Source organism: Lagopus leucura, unplaced genomic scaffold (assembly GCF_019238085.1).
Source record: "Lagopus leucura isolate 7727_CA_CO unplaced genomic scaffold, USGS_WTPT01 Super-Scaffold_100001, whole genome shotgun sequence".
NCBI lineage: Eukaryota > Metazoa > Chordata > Aves > Galliformes > Phasianidae > Lagopus > Lagopus leucura.
Genome location: NW_024962262.1, coordinates 76832620 through 76854861, shown reverse-complemented (window position 1 = coordinate 76854861; position 22242 = coordinate 76832620). Strand labels below are relative to the sequence as shown.

At 39.5% G+C, this 22242-nt stretch overlaps 1 protein-coding gene across 1 annotated transcript in view; it reads right to left on the bottom strand.

Moving 5' to 3' along the window:
* LOC122177487 (amyloid beta precursor protein) overlaps positions 1–22242 on the bottom strand; it is a 201524-nt gene that overhangs the window by 124270 nt on the left and 55012 nt on the right. The window contains exon 3 of the mRNA XM_042866899.1: positions 7671–7800. Coding sequence (XP_042722833.1) covers positions 7671–7800 — 130 coding nt within the window. The remainder of the gene's footprint in view (positions 1–7670; positions 7801–22242) is intronic.

Below are 22242 nucleotides of genomic sequence, written 5' to 3'. Positions count from 1 at the left end.
AAGTACTTTATTTTGGAAGAAACACCCAAAGAAGGATGAATCATCTCTGTGGCAGCACAAAGATCCTCAGATGTAAAGTTCCCGTTTTGAAGCTGGGTGTGTACAGTGTACAAGATATGAAACTGCTGCAGTGGCTTCACACATTGTTCATGGGTTGCAAATGTATGAATGCGCACTTAAAATCAAACACGTGTACACTTCATGAATAACTGTTGCACGTACAGTTAGACATACGTGCACACTGTTTCAAGACTTTTATAATTTGAAGCCAACTAGTAACTGATAATTTTAATTTTGAAGCTTCATCCAACCCTTTTGAAGCATCATCCAACCCTTCTTCCGCCTTCCACCTATAAAATAGGGCTAACAGTCCTTACCTCATGACCTCTAGGATATTCGAATTGTCTCCGAGGTGCCCATTTAAGATTAGAGGAACTTCAGAGAAGTAACTGATTTTTGTCTTTAGGCAGGATTTGAACAGCAAGCAAGGGAGAAGGCTGCATCATGACTGAACAGGATGCAGAAACAAAACACCATGCAGCGCATCAGGATTACAGCAGTGGCTGAGCACTGGTACAGTCCCAGACTGGTCAGCATAAGCTCACGGAGCTTATGAAGCTCATGGATTAGCTTTCCATTTTCCAGTTTTTGACATTTTAACCACATGACACTAACATTAACATTTTAACCATAGCAAAGCTCTCAGAAACACCTTTTGTGGTAAGCTCATTTTACATAAAGCACTGAGGATAAAAGAGGAATGTCTGACATTCACATAGCCCAGACGGAGTCAGAAGAGACAGAAACTTGGTCCAGCTAGGATCGGTCATTCAAGAAGGAAACTTAATTTACCTTCTCAAGCTCTTACACATCTCAAAACAGCCTGGGCTTTTTAAACTTTTTTTTTTTTTAAACTACAATTTTTACTGCTTTCTTTAATATTTGGCTATTAACAAGACCGTTGCAAATCAGTGACTGCTTCCTGTGAGCTGCTGTTCAGGTGTATACACTGCCTGCTCTGGTTTCCCTATCACATTTTCAAGTGATAAATGAAGCATTTGGTTACCACACTTATTTAAAAGGAATTTATTGTTGCTGCTTCAGGAGTAGATTTGTAGATCTGTTACGTTCACAACATTAGAAAAGATTTTCCATTTTGACTTATTCCACAAATCCATTTCTAATTAAAATGTACTCCAGTTACTAAGGAAGTAAAACCTGCGTACACCCTAAAAATGCACAGAAATAGAAGAACTCAGACTTACTCCTGGTCTAACACTGTACAAAAATAAGATACTTTACATTTAATTATATGTAAAGGTGCTCTCTGGTCTCTGACAGCAGGCTAATTTTGCTTCATCTCTTCACTTCAACGTTTCATCATCTCCAGCTCAAACTTGGCTAAGAAGCAGCTGAATCAACGCTTGGCACAAGTGCAGGCGCTGTTACTGGCTGAGGAAGATCTCACTTGCCTGATGAGAGATTGCATTCAGGATTTCTCTGCCCACTCCCCATCCCTTCCTCTAGTGAATGGTGCTTTGTCCCTGAAGCATGCCAGTACCACATTAGTGGTTTATACAGTCCTGCTCCATGAATAAAAAGCTTGGAAAGGCACTACAATAAACCAGGAGATGATGCAGCTGCTGAGAATCGCTATGAAAAGATAAACTTGTTGTCATTTGTGAAAATGGTCAGTAAAGCCAGCTGATGCTTAGCAGCCACCTTCTTACTACAGCAGCTGACCATAAAATTCAGGTCAATTGAGTTCAGGTATATATGGAAAACCATTTCTATTCAATAAAGCATGTCAGGCCATGCTCTTAATTACACCATTGCAGAGCAGGGCATTCAGGAAGACACTTGATGAATTGAGTCCCCATATTTTGCTGCAATTAGCTGAGCAGCGAGAGCATGGCAACAGAAGATTCTTTCTGCTGGCATAACGCCATGGGGCTCCAGCATGCCAGCCAAGTGTGGCTTTGGGCCTGCACAGGGCTTGGCGAGGCAGCCTGAGCTATTGCTGCACTGCAGCAGGAAAAGCTGCATGCTCACAGGTCTCGCTGTTCCTCAGATAATGTGCCCAGCCTGCACAGGCAGGGCTCTCCTGCCCACCAGCATCGTGTCAAAAGCACCACTGGCAGAAGGAGTATTGTCCACTATGGAGCAAAGAAGAGAGATTACAGGATTTCTCTCAGCAGCACTGCAATGTGTAGATGTGCCTCTCGTTTCACTACAGATTTATCTGCCCATGGTCTCATTAACCAATTCAGACTGTCAGTCTTCGAGATCTTCTCCCTCCTGTCAGCTAGTGCTGTCAGAAAATCTAGACGTGAGGCAGTCGTGTAGGCTGAAAATAAGCACATCTTATATTTTAGGAAAAGAGTGCAACACAAGGCTTGTCTGCATGACTCCCATGGCTGAATGGAGACTGAGGCAAGCTAGAGGCGGGACACAGGGACAGGCAATTAATGCCATTCTGCTGATTAGTTACTCCATGGAGAAGGCAGTGGAGAGCTCTTCCTAAGTGTCTGGAAAAACAGCTTGCCGTCACAGCTGGAAATAGGTGAGCTATGCAGTGGGCTGAGGGAAAACAATTGCCAGTACTGCCAGGCAGCAGTGGAAAACAGGCATTTCACATGCTTTAATGAACAAATCCCACTGTTAAAACCACAAGCGAAATACCACATGGACCAGAACAAGTTGCACTGTTAACTACATATATATTTATTTCAATGATTAATTCCAGGCATAACCCTAATGTTCACTCTGATATAACTGGCTAGGCATGTGCATCAAATCCTGTGTATGCTTTTTGTCTGATATCAACAAGTGGTTAACTTTACAAGCTGTTAGAGTAATAAAGCACGACAAAGTAATACATATTTTCAAAGATGCTTTTGTTAAAACCAGAAACAGAAGTCAACATTTCACTACATAACCAAACAGCAAAATATACTGATTGTATCACCCGATCCATTTGTTTACGAATTGTAAGTAATCAAAGTTTGACTGAGAGAGACTACATACTTAATGACATTTCAGTACACCGGGATCCTTCTTCAAGAGCTGTCTAAACATACAGCACTTAACAGCATACCTTAAAGGAACAACAAAACAGTCACACATGAACACACAAGCATTTTACACAGGACAGTTAATCAAAGCCCTGGTAATTCCCCTTCACCCCACATCACTGGTGGATATCCACAAACATCTATGTAATTTAGCTTCTCCTTTCTCCCCAAGGCTATGGTGCATATAATGAGCAGACAGGCTAGGGTATATTTCACCAATAGTTAATGAAATGCCATCTATTCAGGAAAGCGTAGCCATACATTTATCCAAGGTTTTAAAAGAATGGCACCGCTGGGACAAAGATGACTGTTCCTGCAGCAAGCCTGGAAAATGGAGTGAATTACCTCATTTCACAGCCCATGTTACACAGATTCACCAGCTGCTTTTTCTCACAGGAGATGTGAAGAGAAAACAAACCAGAACTGCTCGTCTACGCTGTCCCCATGCATGAGTCCTGCCTTCCTGCTGCTTCTACTTTTAATGAGGCCAAAATCATAGCCAGAGTATCTTCTAGAACAGTTTAAAAAACAAAGTGGTAATCATGGCCTTATTGGCACCACTTGCTGAAACCCTGCAGTAAGCTTATGTCACCATTTTGGAGCACATGGACTTCGCCTGCTTTCTGCATGCTGCAGGTTTGGAGATGCCAGCACGCACAGTCGCAGACAGTGCCAAAAAACACTGCAGATCTTTAACTCCACAGCCTGCTAGTCTCACTGCTCACCATCTTTGCCTGAACACACATTTGTGATTATGCCAACCATCGTATTTCTCCTTCAAATTGCACAATGTAACCCTTTAAACTCTGTAATTAAAAAATCTCTTTTGAATTGTGTCAGACTGCTGTCAAGACAGAAAAACAAAAGAAAAAGAGGAAGAGCAACCTAAATAGATTCCTATTTCTGTCATAAGGTGGGTAACAGCTTCAAGCTATAATAAGCACACCTGAAGATGTCATTTTCTAAAAACATGAAGATAAAAATAAAACCACCGTTGCACCAAATGCCTTTAGTATGTTCAGAGTTAACTAGAATTCAATCAACAATTTCCTTTTCTCCTCATTGAACTGACATTGTACAGTAGCCCGTGTCCCTGGAAGCATGCAAGAGACACACCATGAATGAAATTTATTGCATGAGAACATTTTCCCAAAGCTTGTAGTTTTAAGAATATTGTCAAGCCCTGCACAACAGCACAAAATCTCATCTTGAAAATAAATAAAAAAGATACTGCTTTTCTTCTTTGGTTCAATTAGAACATTTGTAGTCACTGCAGAAGCACATGGCTCATTCAAGTCAGAGGCTGTCATTTTGCCTCCTTTAATTACTGTCTGCATCCTTTAGCTGCATCCGCTCAAGAAAAGGAAATATGAGCCTGTGCAATCTAACAAATCTTATCAATATTACAAAACTGTATTGCTACAAACTGCTACGTTACCACACAAGAGTCTTGAAAAGAAAAGCTAATAGAGCAGTCAAGTGCCACAGTGATACATGCTCTACACACCTCACAAGACTGAAGATCAGAATGCTGACTGATAATGAAGATGCTCTGGCCTGAAAGCAGACATATTTCTGTCACTCAGTCTTTCTAACCATTTGTGGAAAACAAATATCAAGACGGAAGAAATGATAAACTGACTGAAGATTCTGAAGGTGATTTTCACATCAATATAGTATTTTTAATGCTAGAAAATGGTTACTGATAAAGAACTTTTAAAAAGTTTGAATAAAGTTTACCATTAAGTCTCGAGGGAGGGAAAAAACAAAACAGGAAATTATGCTTATGCAACTCTGCCATCAGTTGTTCATTGGCAAGCTTTTTTATGGCATTTTATTTCTTATTAGTTGATTGTTGTTTACATCAAAGGTCTCCTTGTACTAAGATTACTGCAAAAAGGTTACAGACAGAGCCTTACTTCTGAAGTTGTCCACTACCAACCATATCAAGGGTAGCAAACCTACATATAAAGAGATAATAAGATCAAACTTTAAACATATATAATAAGAACAAACTTTAAATATATGTTTATTATTTCAATATTATTATTTCAATGTTTTTAAAACTATATATATATATATATATATATATATAATATTGAAGAGGCATTATGACAAGCTTACTCAAACTGCATTATTCAGTAATTAAAAAATTACACTTTGTTTTCCTTCCCCTTCGAGATTTGTGCTCTCTTCACAGGGCCTGTTCATCATACCACCAGCTTTACCACCACGAGGGCAATGAGCCAACAGGAAAGGACTTTCCCTCTAATGCGCTTTTATTGCATGAAAGACAAACTTGTTTTACCCCTTGAGGGACTGCAGATAACAACCAGAGCATTGATGGAGAAATAACAGATACTGGCAACCATTCCTCCAGTGGATATAGCAATGTGGCCACTCTTCCCCTACTACTCCCACAAACATCAGCCTCAGCTCAGGATTTTGTTTCTATCGGTCAGACAACAAAGAGTATGATAGGAGAAGGATTTCAAACATCCATAATGCAGGCAAACACAACTGCATGAACTTCGGTCACAAAGAAATCTGGCAAAAAATAGCATATATGTTTTTTAAACGTAGAATAAAAGTTAAAGAGCAAAGTATTATTGGAAATGAGCTACCTAAATGCCTTTAAAATTCTTGCCTTCAGCAAGGAAAGTCTCACTTGCTACCTAAGATTGCAGACATTTAACTCTTGATAAATTTTCATTTCAAAACAGCAGCTCAGGAAAAGTATCTTAAAAGTCCAAGACCAGTTCATCACACCTGGAGGCAACTGCTCATAATGCTGTTCATAAATTTATGAACTTCCTTCTGAATTACTAGGCTTCTTACTCCTATTCCTTTTACCGAGAAACTACTAGAGCTCCTTGCCCTTGCAGAAACTTCCCTGTAATTTCCAGATTAAATTTATTCATGGTCAATTTATATTCATTTGCTCTTGTGATGACATTGTCTTTTATCTTAAATTAAGTTGTAAGTTCTCCAGGGCTCTGACCAAATTCCCATCAATATGCAGAGTCCTCAGCATAATACTTCCCTGAAAATAACTCAGAGCTTTAGTTATGAATACAATAAATAATAAAAATTAGACTTTGCACATCCTCTAGTATGTTTTTTCATCACCTCTGTAACATCATTATATTACATTCTGCAATTTAATGTTCAAATAGATTCACACGAAATTTGATCAAATAGGTAACACTGAAGCCAGGTGAGACTGCAGTTCAGCCCAACAATTATCTTTCTCTAAAAGTTCACTTGCTCTACATGCTAATCCTTATCTTGACTATGGACTACTAAAGAAAACACAGCAACAAATGGGAAGATGACCTTTTAAACATCTAACATTAAAAAATTTGGTGCAAGAGTAATCGACATAATACATGCAAAGGTTTGGAAAACACTCAGAAAGTGGCAGGTTCCTTCATACAATTGAATTTTTTGGTAGAGGAAGATCTATCCTTGCAAGAAAACATCTTGAATTTGGGTACCCCTTGAATGCCAACGCTTAGAATAGTCTTGTCATTCTTATCTGCAGTAGCATCAACAAGTACATACTTATACACTGTGGATCAAGAAACACATATTTCATATTTATAAAATCAAACATCAGATCTAGAAACTTTACTGAATCATTTTTTCCCTCATACTTCTCAGTACCTATTTTTCACATCTGTTGTTTTGCCTTCTTAGCAGTCGTGTGTCTATCTGTCACCTTGCAGTTCTGGTGTAATTAAGTTGGCACATTAACCCTCTCTGTATCAGGTACAGGGTGCTACTTGTCTGAGCTAGCCTAACAAGTGAACAAGAATTCTAGAAAGATTGCATATTTTCTATATTTTCTTTCGTTCATTATTCATTTCATGGAATAACTAGTCTGAGATGCTTCCTAGAAAGTGATTTTAACTGCCCCAGTATAACAGGACAGAAACTCCAACTTTGAACTCTATGCAGCCAAATCCATGACATGATACAACCAACACTGGTAAAAGCAGCAAATTCAAACAGCCTGTGGAACAATTTCAAGAGAAAGATGTGATAAGAATATTAATGAAAACACCAAATCAATGTGATTTTCAGTTTCTGAATGCTGATAGGAAGCTAACAGAAGTTAACACATGTACCAAAAAAAAAAACAAAACCCCCAAACAACAAAGAAATGAACTTCCATCCACCTAGGAGTCAGGAGAAAAAAGCAAGTTATTGCTTAAAAAAAAAAAAAAAAAAAAAGCTGCAGAAAAGAAACAGGATTTCATAGTCCTTTTGGCTTTCAAATAGAAGACAGCAGTCTATATACAGGGAAGAGATGGCTAGCTTATAAACAAAGACTTGTCTATGTGGGGGAAAAGGAGAGATTATAGTGACAAATTCTGGGGAGTAAGCAGAAGCCTGGTTTGCAGTCACTCATGAAAACAGAATCAGGAAGAACAAGATCATTTTTTCCTCTGTTTAAGGTAGCTTCAAAGGACTCGACAAAAGACAAAACCCTCCTCAGAAAATACAGCAATATAGAGAGATAAAAAAAATAGTTTTGTAGACTCTCATGAAGAGATAGAAACATCAAAAGGCATGAAAAAGACCACCACTCACCCAAACACCTGTAGGGAACCACAATATGTGGGTGTCCATTGCATTGCTTCCACCCTCTCTTGCACCAATTCTGGATTGTAACCGGCTGGTTGGCTTCGACAACATTGGTAATTTGCAATTCAGGGTAAACCTAACATTAAAAATATAAAAAAGGAATTGAAAAATGTTACCACAAATATGCACTTTGGGTCACAGAACAGGTAAAATGCATATTCTAGCACCATACTCCATTTCCTAACCTCTCCCTCTTCTGCTGTATATTTTTATTTACTTCATACTATGAGTATAGACACTTACCTGAAAAGTTGGTGCTTTTATTCATCACTAAAAAACATGCCAGCTCAGAACACAATGGTAGTAGCAGCTGGCGGTCAAAATATAACTTGGCTACTTCCTTTAGCTAAAAATTATCTCAATAAGTTTCTAAAATACCGTCTCCTTCAAGTCCAGGATATCACAGTCCTTGTAAAACTTCATACAGAGATTAGGACCAATATATATTAATATATATTAGTAGCATGCTCTTTATGTTTCTCATAATTATTTTGACAAACACCATACTCTTCCCCACAGCAGTCTGCACAGCATTCATTTTGTTGAATCAGTTATTCACATTTACATTTGCATCACCAATATAAACGTCTTTCAAATTTTCCCTGAATACTGAGATCAAAATCCAGCCTATTCTTAATACTGGAACATCTTTCTCTATCCACAACTGTACCACCAGCAGAGTAGATGACTAATTTGTTGGGAAGCCACAACTTCAATCACACTACATATTTGTCTTTTTATCTCCCTCTGACCTTTAGACACTTCTCTTTTAAAAATGATCTCTGTCACTATCACCTTCTCTGGTCTGTTCTGTTGACTTCTTGGACAAGCCTAAGACAATGAACTTTTGCACAGACCCACCTCCCAGTCACCTCATACAGAAAGCATCTATTACATGAGCTTTTCAGTTCATAAGAAACACACTACTCTCACTATGAAGAGGATCATGCTGTGAAGAATTTTTAGCACATGCAAACTGGATTCCTCAGTGGATCAAACTGAATCACAGAATCACAGAATTGTAGGGGTTGGAAGGGACCTTCACAGATCATCGAGTCCAACCCCCCTGCCAAAGCAGGTTCCCTACAGCAGGTCGCACAGGTAGGCATCCAGGCAGGTCTTGAACATCTCCAGAGAAGGAGACTCCACCACCTCCCTGGGCAGCCTGTTCCAGTGCTCCGTCACCTCACTGTAAAGAAGTTCTTGCGCACATTGGTGCGGAACTTCCTATGCTGCAGTTTCCAGCCGTTTCCCCTTGTCCTGTCTCCACTCACTACTGAAAACAGTCTGGCCTCTGTAGCAGAAGATGTGCTCCAGAAGCACATCTGTTTCCTCCCCAGCCACTAATGGATGGTTAGTCTGCAAAACAAGGCTACAGCACAACAAAAGCAAAGCCTGAAAAGTATGCTAGCATGGATGTTCAGTCCCAGGTACACCACTCTGTACTCCCAAGTTCCAGCATACCACAACACATTTGCTACTCTAGCCTATGGTTCTCACTTTTCATTTTTCAGATCAGATGCCTACCTGCCCTAACATTAAACTCAGAAGACACCAGTTCTCCTACACCTTTCCTCAAGAAATCCTTAACAATTTCTGAGTATGACAAATCTGAGGATTTAGGTAGACCAAAAGCTACAGTCCACTCATAACTACCAACACAGAAGAAAAGCAACTAATTGCAGATGATCCAAAAACATCCTACAGAAAAGAAACAAAACACCAATTGAAGAGAGTTGAGTTGAGTGGGTTCTAGAAGTCCAAAGTCAATGCCTGAAAAATCACAACAAGAACTTCTACAGCCCTCTTTGAGGAAAAAAAATACATAAAATAAAATAATAAAATAAAATAAAATTAGCCTTATTCCCACATGCAGTCTTTTATGCTAACCCAGCATACTAGACCATCCACTTAAATGAAGCCCACAAAAGAGAACTGCAAATTTACTTGAAAGAATTTCTAAATTTGGAAGATTGAGGATCAGTTCTCTTTTGTTTACTCTCCAGCAGGTGACCAGAGCTGATGGTCAACATCTATTTTGCAAATATAGTATTTTCACTATAATTGCAAGAAGCATCTCCAGAAGAATTTACTGCTCCCCCTCTGCTTCAAATACGGAGTTCTGAATGGAAACAGTTAGGTGCAAATTAAATGAAAGCTACCCGTCCTCTTCAATCTCCTTATCTCTGCCCTTTGTTTCCCCATTTCTACCAGACAGGTCTGTACATGCTCATGCTCTCAACACTCAGTAACAGCACTGCCGGAATGGATTAGGATTCCACCACAGCAGGAAATTTCACACCTCAACTGCTGTAAAAATAGTACGCAGTAAGGCAACAAAGCTGCCTCAAGAGCTAATGAGGAAGACGCAACACAATGCTTTACTTTTCTTTGGACTCTGCCTTTATCACCACCATCACTCTACAATCTTCCCAGTTTATACATCCCCAGACATTGCACTGCATAATTAGAGTTTACAGGCACATACACTGGATGCTGGCACAAACCACACGCTCCATATAGCACATGGTGTCACTGACATGTTCTCGTGAGGGCCATTTTAACATTTCTCAGGGTTAAGTGTCACCCGTCACATATGAAGGAAGTAAATCTCTTAAATAAAAAAGATTAAGAATTTTCAAAAAAGTTGGGCCAGAATGCAACAAAAAATAAAAAATAAAAAATAAATTAAGGAGTTATTTGGAATTTTTATGCATACACAGAATGCATGCACAGCTTTAAAACAAGTGGAAACAGAATCTTGATTCAAGAGAACAAAGACATATTAAGCTGCTTTCCTGAGGTAAATTTCTAATAAGTGCATGAAATTCATAATGAAACAGTAAGACTGGGGAAGGTACACTATTTTTACTTTCACTATCTCCTGAAACCATAATTTTAACTATTGGTTAGTATGTCAGACCAAATTATAAGGAGTTAATGGTGTTAGAATGACACAAGGAATAAAACATACAAGGAAGCTTCTTCTGTTTCCACATCAGTTACCAAATTCCTTATTTCCTTTGACAGCTCACAGAAAGCTCTGTCCACCCATCAAAACAGAAAACATGCTTTGAATGTCACTGTCAGTAGGTTGACACCAGTAAACCACATGCACTGAAGAAAGTACCCCTAGATAGACTTATGTAAGATATTTGCTCTGAATTGAATTGGGACCTACTTAGTGGCATAGAAAAATAGGATTCGTATTTATTTATAGTGTCTCTAATGAGCCACTATTCCCTCTGGATAGTCAAGAGTGAGAGCTTTAGAAAATTACAGAAAATTACAAAATTTCATCTTTATCCCTACTTGTTGCACAGCAATACCTCCAATGTATTTTATAAGAAGTGGTGGATGAAATGGAGGTCAACCTTCCATTTCCATGAATAAATGTCTTTAAACTGAGCTAAAAAGCTAAAACCAAAAAAGGCTCTGCGCTGAGATCGTTCAAAATTTAATGTGGTCTTTTTTACATTTACATTCACCACTCTCAAGCCTGATGATGCTTGGAATGGAAGTAAAACATGAATGTACGTACTTAACAGAAGTAGCTTCGTTTATACACTAAGGTATTGATGACAGAGTTACGTTACAAGATGCCTATCGAACATGTGTTATTCAACAGCATTGTTATTAACAAATCTGGAAGGAAAGAGTGAAAAAAATGACATAAAATTGGGAGGCAGAGAAAAAGATCAAAATAACGCTGTGGACAAGTCAGCACCACAGCAATCTCCAGCGTCAGCGAGGAGGACTGGAGTCAGGCAGGAGGCATTTCCACACAGCCAGACTGCGTGCACACTCCCAAGCCATTCAGATGCTGGGAGCACAGGCCTCTCCCACAGGACAGGAGGACTATTTCAGGAAGCATCACCTCAGAAAACTGAGGACAGCCAGTGGTGAGCATGAGCTCACTGAATCACTGAGGGCAAGAGAGTCTACACAGCTCCAGGCACGCAGAGGCACCGGGCATGGTCACAGCTGTTCCAGCAATAGCAGGCCCAGCTGCAGGACAGTGATTCAGAAGGACTGGGATGAACTGGAATGTGTTCAAAGGCAAGCCAGAAAGCAGCAGTGAGATCGTGTGTCGTGTGCAGAGGAAGTGCCTTGCTCGAGGACTAATCCACAGAGTTGAACAGGGACAGGCCCATGGCCATTTAATATCTCTTTGCCTCAGTCTTCGCTGGCAGCCAGGATTCTCAGATCCCTGAAGCTAAGTCTCTAGGCTGGAACTAGGGGAGCACACTCTCCCCTGCTGTAAGGGTGGAGCAAGTTCTAGATCGACTCATGAAACTGAATATGTACAAGTCCATGGGGCAGATGACAGGCATCCCAGAGTCTTAAGGGAGTTGGCTGACATGGTTCCCAAGCCACGCTCCACCACACTTGAAAGTCCAAATCAGAAATGTACATTAGCTTGAGCACCATCACATGCCACCAGTCAGAAGCAGATACATTTTCTTGTTATCATTTCTTTTTGTTCCTTTTCCCTAACCCTTCAGTTGTTTGCTGTACCTACACATGGTATCTTAGCTTAAATTACATCACACATTTGGGTTCGCTTTTATCCTATGCATCAGCATCTGGCACAGCTGTTCAAGTCAACTTGAATTCAAACATAATTCTCAACTCCCTAATGTCACAATGAAAAAAGACTCCTGTTTCACTACAAGCTCACCGTCCAATCTCTCTAAAACATGGTAACTTAAGAACTGGTGCAAATTCAGCCTAAATCTATCAAGTATTGACAAGTTGGCAATCTGCTTGAAATCTGTCTCAGTGACAGCGATATTAAGAACTAAATATAAAATATAGGCCACTGAAAAGGTAGGAACATACATGTAGCTATGAGAATTTAAGAAACTACTGCTGTAGACAGAACAAATAATGAGGTGGTTTCAGTAGTAACATCTTCAGCAATATGATTAACCTGGATGCTCTGATTTACTTAATGTGGAAGGTAACTGAAACTGAAACACAGTTTAACTACAGTCATAGCAACAAATCCCCCCTTCGTTTGTACAAGTTTCCTTCCAACTGGACCACGAGATTTTTTACTTCTAATATTCTGTGTTTGTAAAGTTGATATCAATTTAGTATTTAGAACTGTTCACTGAAATTGTCAATTAGCTTTTTAAAATTGTAAAAAATTAATGGGTGTGTGTGTCAGGTATTATCTATCAGCCTTTGTGCTTCAATGGAATGAAGAATATTTTTTTTTAATTTTTTTCAGTGAGGTAGTTTGCAAACAGTTGATGCAAGCACAAAAAAAAAGCCTGCATTTAGTAAAATTTAGGAATGCAATGGTCTTAAAACTGTGGAATATATCACTCTGGCAGTGAGCATAATCTGAAGGATGTCTAAATAAAGCTTCAATTTTGAGGAAGAAAAGCCTTCAGTTCTAGACTAGCTAATTAAAACTAATTAATAAGATTAAAACTATTCTTTTCCAGAGTGTGTCTTTAAAAAAAAAAAATCCTGCTGAGGAATTTCCTGTTAAAAAGAGGGCAGAAAGCAGCCTACACATTAAAGCCACAAAAAGGAACAAAACACCAGCTGCTTCCCAGTATTTTGCATAGATATATTGCAGAACAGTAATAAGCAGACGTGCTGCACTCATTTCAAAGCATTTGGCACGTCCAGTCAGAGGAAATACCCATTTTGGTGTCCCCATGCACACTATTTCTGCAAGTTTTCCATCTAAAACTTGCAAAACAGCAACACTGCAGACTCCCAGCTGACCCAGGTCAACCACAACAGCAGTGGCATCACATGAGCAGCAATGGCACAAGCACTGCCAAACCCAATTGAAAAACAGATTGCAAGACTGAGAACAGGGTATCTGCAAAACAGGCAGCTGTACATAGACTCAAGTTACTGGATGTCTCTTGTAAAAAACAGAAATCAACTAGAATATTTTGACAACTATTATTCTACATTACAATCAAACATCCTGGTATTCGGCAATTTTAGATCTTCATTGATTGATATCTAAACCCAGACTCAGGATTTGAGAAGTAAGAGGTTTTCAAGTCAGGATTTATACTTAGATTTGTTGTTTGCTTTTTGTATTTTCTGCTGCACAGTCATGTAATTTAAAGGTTGAAAACAACATCAAAGTTAAAATGTCCATTAAAAAAGGATCACATACTGTCTGGAAAGACTCTCTCTTGAACTTCTTGACAAAACAGAGAGGAGAAAAGAAAAAGACAATGAATTGCACATGTTGATAACACATGCAACCACGCAGACTTCTGAACTGCCAAGCAAGAAAGGGATGCAAGCTTTAGGGAAAAAATCAACTTGCTGACACAAAGGCCATGCTACGTGGTCAAGTTGACTACTCCAGGCAGCCCCTGAGGACCAAAATCTGCAGACAGCAGCTGTTGTGTTTCATGGGAAATGAACCATGCACATTGCCACACTTGCTCATTTCACAATCACCACCTCCTTGTCTTTTCTGTTTTTCCTCAAATTCCTAAAGGAGAGGAGAGGGAGAAATAAAAAAATACGGAGAACAATTAGGTGGGTGGGGCTGCATCGTACGTGAGTCTGTATGGAGGATGGAAAGGTAGATAGTGAACCAGGTATTATCCACAAGCAGTGATGTGAATGGGGGCAAAGAGAGAGAACAGGTAAGGTATTCCAAGTGTCTGTAGCACTGAGGGTCATAGATACATGAGTTGGTTTTAGTTCACTGGACAGTTGGGTTGGTTTGACCGCAAGCAGCTTCATGAGTACACGTTTCCTTTCTGCTAGAAATCCTTAATGTGTTTTTATCTGGAATTTCACAGAAAACTACTACTTATCTTGTAATTAAAGCATTTAAAAACCTGCTGGACCTGAAGAAGCATGCTCAACCTTAAACCACACATGGGACTCCACACATTAGCAGAGACTTAATCACATGCTCCCACGCTGGCTTTCTCTGAGTGCTGAGTATTCGGGGAGGGCAAAAACATAAGGAAGCAGAAATAAGGCTGCAGGTCAACTTCTTACCCCTCACCTTCTTCAGGCACAAGAGAAGCTTTCAGCCATCCCATTCCCTCTTGAAACATTGCATAGAGCACAGCATCAACAGGGAAATGAAAGTGGGACAGCACAAGCACCTCCAGAGCCTGGGTCCATCTCATGGGATTCTCACAGGCTGCCACCCCTCCATAGCACGTGTCCATGGGAAGAAGGCAACAGCAGTTCCCTTCTTGATCATATCAATATAAAATTTGACAGTGACGTGTATAAAACAGCTAGCATACAAGGAGGATGATTAAATAAGACCGCTGGCTAATAACAGCATCCGAGAGTCTGCAATAAAGGCTCAGAGACTTGAGATTAATCAGGAGCAGCCATTAGTAAGAATGCTATTTCAAAAAAGCAAGAATTAAAAGAGAATTTTAAAAGTACATACATTTTGTTGTACTGTCATAACGAAGACAGAACATTACTTCATCTGAAGCATAATAAACTTCAGAAAGTAATGGTAGGGAAAGAGCTAGAGCTTCTGCCAGCAATTTTTTGCTTGAAGATGGGGTTGTGTTCCAAAGGCACTGAACTACATAATCAATTAGCACTGTGAAAATGACTATATGTGGAAAACTACTGTTTCTTTCTCCTCTGCATTTAAAAAAAAAAAAAAAAATCTTCAACATTAATAAGGTGTAACTTACATTTCAAATCAAACTACCTACCTGGAGAACATACTTGGCTATAAGTGATTGGACTGTTATTTCTGTTTGCTAAGTAGATTCCATTATAAGACATACCGCAACAGTAGCATCAAGTCTATAATACTATACTGGGAGGAAAAAAAGAAAAAAATCTCTGTTCAACTATTTTGAGTTCTACTGCTCACAAAATGACCTACTTTATGTCAAAGTTGTCCTCGGGGCCATGCAAGAATCGTCACAAAGTAACAGGCCTGGGAACTCATTTCTAATAATCTAATTAATTTACGCATTCTTGAGTTTACTGCAGAACTAGCCAATGGGTGATTCATTAATGTAAGAGCTAGATTCAGTTGCTCACATGCCCCAAAAGGCAATCAAGGCTGTGATTTCTCTTTTTCTGAAATCAACTTCAGGGTCCTAACTAGAATGTGAAGCAACAATACAAGGTTAGAAGAAAACCATGTGTTCAGCTTGGCTTAGTTCTGTAGTGAAAGAATACATAAAAGGGTTGTGGCAAATCTGCAACCTAGAGAAACAATTAGGCTACCTGATATACTACAGTACCCTTACCTTAAGAACTGGGGAGTTAAGCACAGTCAAGCAAATACAGTGAGCAAATCAGAACACATTCAGATCATAATGTTTCCCGTTTGTATACACCATAGGAATATGCATTCAGTGTCTTGAATTAGTCCTTTAAGACAGGGCACTTAGAATAATTACCCAAGTAGCTTGAAGACAACACTGCTTTCTCCTCCTTCCAAATTAAGCAGTGATAATTTTCTGGTTTATAATTTTTATAAGATGTGTATGTTAAATATGAGATATGCTGAACTGTACACACAGTACAACTTTGAAATATGAACAGCATTTAGTGTCAATATAAAATTGATACTACATACAGAATTTTCCCTTCCCAATCAGTTTTCTTCACAAATATTCATAAATTCATGTTTTTTTTCCCAAGTTTTCTAGTAATTCTCATAAGTACTCCTAAGATATGGTCCACAGAAGTCTTAAATGCCTCACCACTCTCTTGCACAAATGCAGTCATTCTGCCTACAAACTGCTCTCCTAAGACACTGATCTGGGAAGAATACATAACTGAGGATATATCAGGCATTTATTACCTCTACTATCATGACTAAATTTAATCTCAGATACTGTTAACTTTACCATCAATATTCACCTATTGAAAATGTCACTGTGCATTTCTCAAGCCTTACCTACTCAAGGGAATTGTAATCTGAAGTAGACACCAATACAGAGATTTGCTCACTGTTTTGCCATTCAGAATGTGTCTGTTTCATATAGGGGACTCTCTAAAACAACAGTGCTCCAAAACACGCACAATAAATTCTGGTATTGTAGTATGTACGCCCTTGTTTGAAAGTAGAATAAGCTGAAGAAGTGTACTTCAGCTTCATTAGATCCATACAGATTTATTCAATACTTCATTTTACAATACCTGACTTTTCCCCTAAAAAACCAATTCACCAAGATCTGTACTACTGGAAAACCTTTAGGAGTTTCAAAACTACACTTCAAGAAAACAGAACATTTCCACAACAGTTGTTCATTTTTCCTTTTATTTTTTTTTCCCTTCCTTCTTCTTTCCTTCTTTTTCCACCCTTTTAACTATTGCTATCTTCTGTGAACTTCCACATAACCCATTTCTTTTGAGTCACGGAAAATGGAAAAAGAAAACAAAAATCAATAATCCAAGGAAATAACTTAGTTTCTAAAACAGATATATAAAGAAGTTGCATCTGCGCTTTCAGAATTCTCCAAAACAATAGTGAACTCAGTCAACAAAGAACAAAATGATATGTTATAAACATTGCTGAGACTTCAGCAGAAATTCATTCCACATGTCCTTGTTGCAGGAGACAAAAGTACAGTGAAGAGCTCTGCAATGAAGGGAAGGCAATGGAGGCCTCAGCAAGTCACAAAGAAGAGGTCTGCTAAGGAAGCAACCTGCATGGAACAGCATCAAGTCTTTGACAAAGCTTACAAAACATTATTAAAATATAATATTCAGTTGGATATTAAGAAATCTCCACTAACTATTAAATAATTCACTTATACTCACAAATCGTACTTACTGTTTCTCTCATTCTGCTTCACAACGTGTCAGTTCCCCTAGGGAACATGGGGAGAGAAAATGTGTATGAAGAGACCCAGTACCAACTGCAACCTGAAAATGCCTTTGCAACAAAACTTGGCTGTTCATCTTCGAAGATGTAAGCATTCTGGCTTGAATAAACTAGTTGGCTTCTTCATTTTCCACTTGCTGAATAGAAGTGAAAATCCACTAATCTCCATTTCATGCTAAATCGTAGAATCTACTAAAGAAATAAGCCAAGATCCTGAAGCCATGAATGACATCCAGGTGGCTATTTAACAAGAACAGCTCCAAGCCACCTTTTGTTTTGAGAAGGAAAGCTTTCAGCCAGTGCTTCTCCCAATAAAACAGCACCCCGAAATCCGGGGTGACTGCCAGTTTGACAGCAAAGCAAGAAATGAAGTGGGCATTACCACATGTGTTACACTATAAAGCAAAGCCCCCACAAATCTTTTATCTGTAACAGAATTCCAATGGAGATGACTGTATGCCTAGCACACTTCATCCTACTGAAGATCTCACTGAACAATAAGATTTACATAATGAGAAACTGTTACATTTGAAACAATTGCCTACAAAATGAAGTTCTGGTACCACAGCAAACAAATTTTGCAGAGCCTGCAGAATTCACCCACAACAAAGCAATGGATTTGAAGTTAAAACCAGAAATCTAACAACTGATATTCTCAGGTCCATTGCCACCACCTCCAAAGGCTAGTTCTCCCACATCAAGCAAAACACAGCATAAAAAGGGAAGAAACATTAATTTAAATAACACTAATGCCACATAACAGACTGTTCCACTCACACTGCTAATGCTGGAGGGGGGAAAAAAAAAAAAAAGAAAAGAAAAGGTGTCTATGAATTGGAGGGGGAAACAATTCCCAAAAGCAAACTCCAAATTCATTCACCAGCTCAAAATACAGGACAGTAAAGAAAAGTCTGAGTCTAGAATTCAAAAGAGTGCACTTTCGTGTACTCCTATCTCTGAAGTCTGTATGGACTGCAAGCAACTACAGCAAGAAAATCCCAGAAAAATCTCATTATCAGTAAGCTATAGTGTTTAATTATGATACTCAGAACACAGCCAGAAAATAATTTGGGTGTTGTTGCTTCTTTCCAGATTGCAAAAGATGTTAAATAAAACGTGGACAAGAAAGAGTTTTTTTCATGTTACCATTTGAAGTGTTTCAACAGTTAACTATTCAAATGTGACAGAAACAAAACATCCCGATAATATATTTGATAACTGCTTTTTAAAAGAGGATGAAGCCAATTCCACTTTTGTGACTTCAATTGTTCTTAGTAGTTTATACACTGACTGCAGATTCTTTTTTGGATGGAAAATTGTTAAGATAAGCACTCCTGCAGTTCAGCAAAGGCATCCTTACATTAAATGTGTTAGTAACTAAGAGGAAAAAATAGGACTACAGAACATTTTTAATTGAAAAAATAATTTTGCCTCTCAACTGCATACATTTCATTTGTGAGCTTAAAATACTTTTTTTTCCCCCTTTTTTCAAAGGAGCTTCACCCCTGGTTGGACATGACATACTGTTAAAAGCAGAGCAAATACAAAGCAATTTCAGACACTCCCTCTCCTCCTGCAAACATACAATTACTACTTTGCTTTAAATGCTACATTAATACATTTGCAAACCAAATCATTTTATTATAATCTTAAAGCAAAACTCGTAACAGCAGCAATCACTGAGTGCTGCGACGAGAGTGCTGTGAGGCTTGCCAGACCCATGGGGAACCTGAGGAAGGTTCCTGGGTGCTGTGGCAGGGAAGCCCCATTCAGCCAGCAGGTGCCCAGTGTCAGGAGATCCCAGCAGGAGATCAGCAGAACTGTCTTAGCCCACGGATGGTTCAAATGTCAGGAAGCAGCGTGGAACAACCTTTAGGGAGTACAACCAAGGACACGGCAGTTTTGTCCAATTTGGCTGATTAGTGAACTGTCAGAATTGGTTAAGCAAAGTATTTATGGGATGGTGGGGGTTGGAAGGAAGCTCAAAGCCCACCCTGCCCCAATCCCTGTCCTGGGCAGGGCTGCCCCCCACCAGCTCAGGCTACCCACGGCCCCATCCAACCTGGCCTTGAGTGCCTCCAGGGATGGGGCACCACAGCTTCTCTGGGCAGCTGTGCCAGCGCCTCACTGCCCTCTAGCCTCTGATCATCTCTGTGCCGTCCTCTGGACATACTCCAACAGCTCCACTCTTTCCTGTGCTGCAGGCCCCGGGCCTGGACACAATACTCCAGACGGGACCCCATGAGGGCAGAGCAGAGGGATACAATCACCTCGTTCACCCTGCCAGCCACTGCTCTTGGGATGCAAGGACTACAGTTCTGTTTCTGTGGTCTTCAAAACTACACTGTCATGAAGTCAGCCGTGAATTTCAAATGCTAATACTTTTTTGTTTGCTTAACACTCTAACTCAAGTGTGTAGAAATCCTGATGCTAAGTGCCCATGCAGTTATCACTAGGATATAACACCTGTAAATATTCAATCCTCACTCTCAAAAAGAGGACCTTGCACTGCAAGCTTTTAATTCATATCAACTCTAAATCAATTAAGAGTTGTGTTATTTCTTCCTATCTGCTCTTTCAGTCATCTATACACACACACATACAGAATACCTGTATTCTGACAGACCCAAGTAGCCACGGATCTCAGGAACCTACAGCATCTCTCAGGGCAATTTAGCTAAGTAACACACAGTTATCAGTAAAATTGTAAGATCTTACCGCCATTCTTCCAGTATAAAAATCCATTCAAGAGAAAATGAGCCCCTGTAACTACAGTGGCACCACAGAACTATCAGGCTCAATTTATTTCATGACAGAGCTCACAGCTCCTCCAAGCCACACTTCACCCCTGTGCGACCAGAGCAAGTCACTGGGCTGTCTACAGGCATCTGTACGTTTCACAGAAGCAACTCAGAAGCATGCAAAGAACAAACTGTTTCAGCATTCCATCCCCCACCAAAAAAAGCAGCTAAACATTTTCTTGCCAGCAGTCTTCCTCCTGCGGTCTGTTCCCACACAGATGGCAAAACTTGTTTTGAAGCCTTGCATCGCCAGTTCCACTGAAGTCAATGGGAACCCTGACACCAACTTCACTAACATGAAGATTGAATCCATCAGCTCAAAGAAAGCCAACAGAAAGAAAATAAAAATCTCTTTTTTTCTCCTACAGAGAATAATTTCAAAAGGATTAGGATGGTTGCCAAATGGAGAAACTAGAAGCACTTCACATTGCTCCAAATTATTCCACTGACCACAGCAATGTTAATCCCTAAAGATGAACACTGCTGCAGCATAACAAGAAATCAAATCACATCCAACAAAACTTACAGAGAAATATACGTAGGATGTTGAATTCTCAAGATGAATTAATGTGTGCATTTTCAAGTTATCAAAAGCACACTGAGCAAAGGGAAGATTAGGATAAATCACACAATCATACAGAACAGCTTAGATTGAAAGGGAACTCAAAGCCCAAACCCTCCCAACCCCTGCCATGGGCAGGGCTGCCCCCACCAGCTCAGGCTGCCCAGGGCCCCATCCAACCTGGCCACCTGAGCACTTCCAGGGATGGGGCACCACAGCTTCTCTGGGCAGCTGTGCCAGTGCCTCACGGCCCTCTGAAGAGAGAATTTCTTCCTAACCTCTAACTGCCAGTGAGACAAATACAGTTTCCAGGCTCTAATTATTATCCTGGGTGAACTGCTCCATTAAACTATGCCATCTCAGTGAGGTAGTCCCAAAACTGACTTCTACCATCTTCAAGCACATGTGCACTGGAGGAAAGGGTGGAGGCATCTGTGTAAAGAAGTCCATAGTTTTCACCACTACTCCCACCAACTCCACATACCTCAAACTTGTAGTACACTTTGCTCTTGAAGATGAAAACAAGAAAGCCTGCAATAGGATTTAATTTATGTTAAAGCTTCATCCCATTCTCACTGAGGCACAATCTCCAAAGAAAATCTGCCATCAGAGTCTGCTACTGTTTCTTCTTTCCTGCATAACAGTTCACCAATTAACTGGTTGCTTGAGGCAACTCATTAACACATGATTGTTGTGGCTGCATCCAACTCAAAGCTCAAGCTCAAAGTGTCTAAAGAAAATGATGTTCTGGATAGGAAAGCCCAGCAAAGGCTTCAAGGAAAAAAATAACGAGAACAGGGATTTACATACAATTTTACAAGTACTCTCAAATATGGCCTTTGGCATCAAACTCACCTGACCATCATCAGAAATGTATACAACAAGAGCACTCAACAGATTGACATCCTGAAGAGTAATCAAGCAGAAAATCTCATTTTTACATTAATTATTACACAAACAGGTTGCTGTAGGTGTCGTTGTGATGGAGGCATTATAGCAATCCCAACTCATGTGGCAGCAATACAAACATTTCAGTTACTACAATTGCCTCTAGTTTATCAGTTCCTCAAAATCCTCTGAAAACTTAATATTAAAAGGAAGCATAATAATTGACCACGTTTCTCCTTTTACTTTTGTTTCACAATGAGAGCAGTATATAATACACTTAATTTTAAAAGAACATTAGCATCCTTTCTCCAACAGGAACAAAGTCCACAGGATTGGGCTGACGGTAAGAAATAAAGAAATCATTTTACCATTCTAAGCAAGTACTTCTTGAAGGAATATTTTTTTCGAACTGTTCACAAAAGAAGAAATAAAAATCCTTAG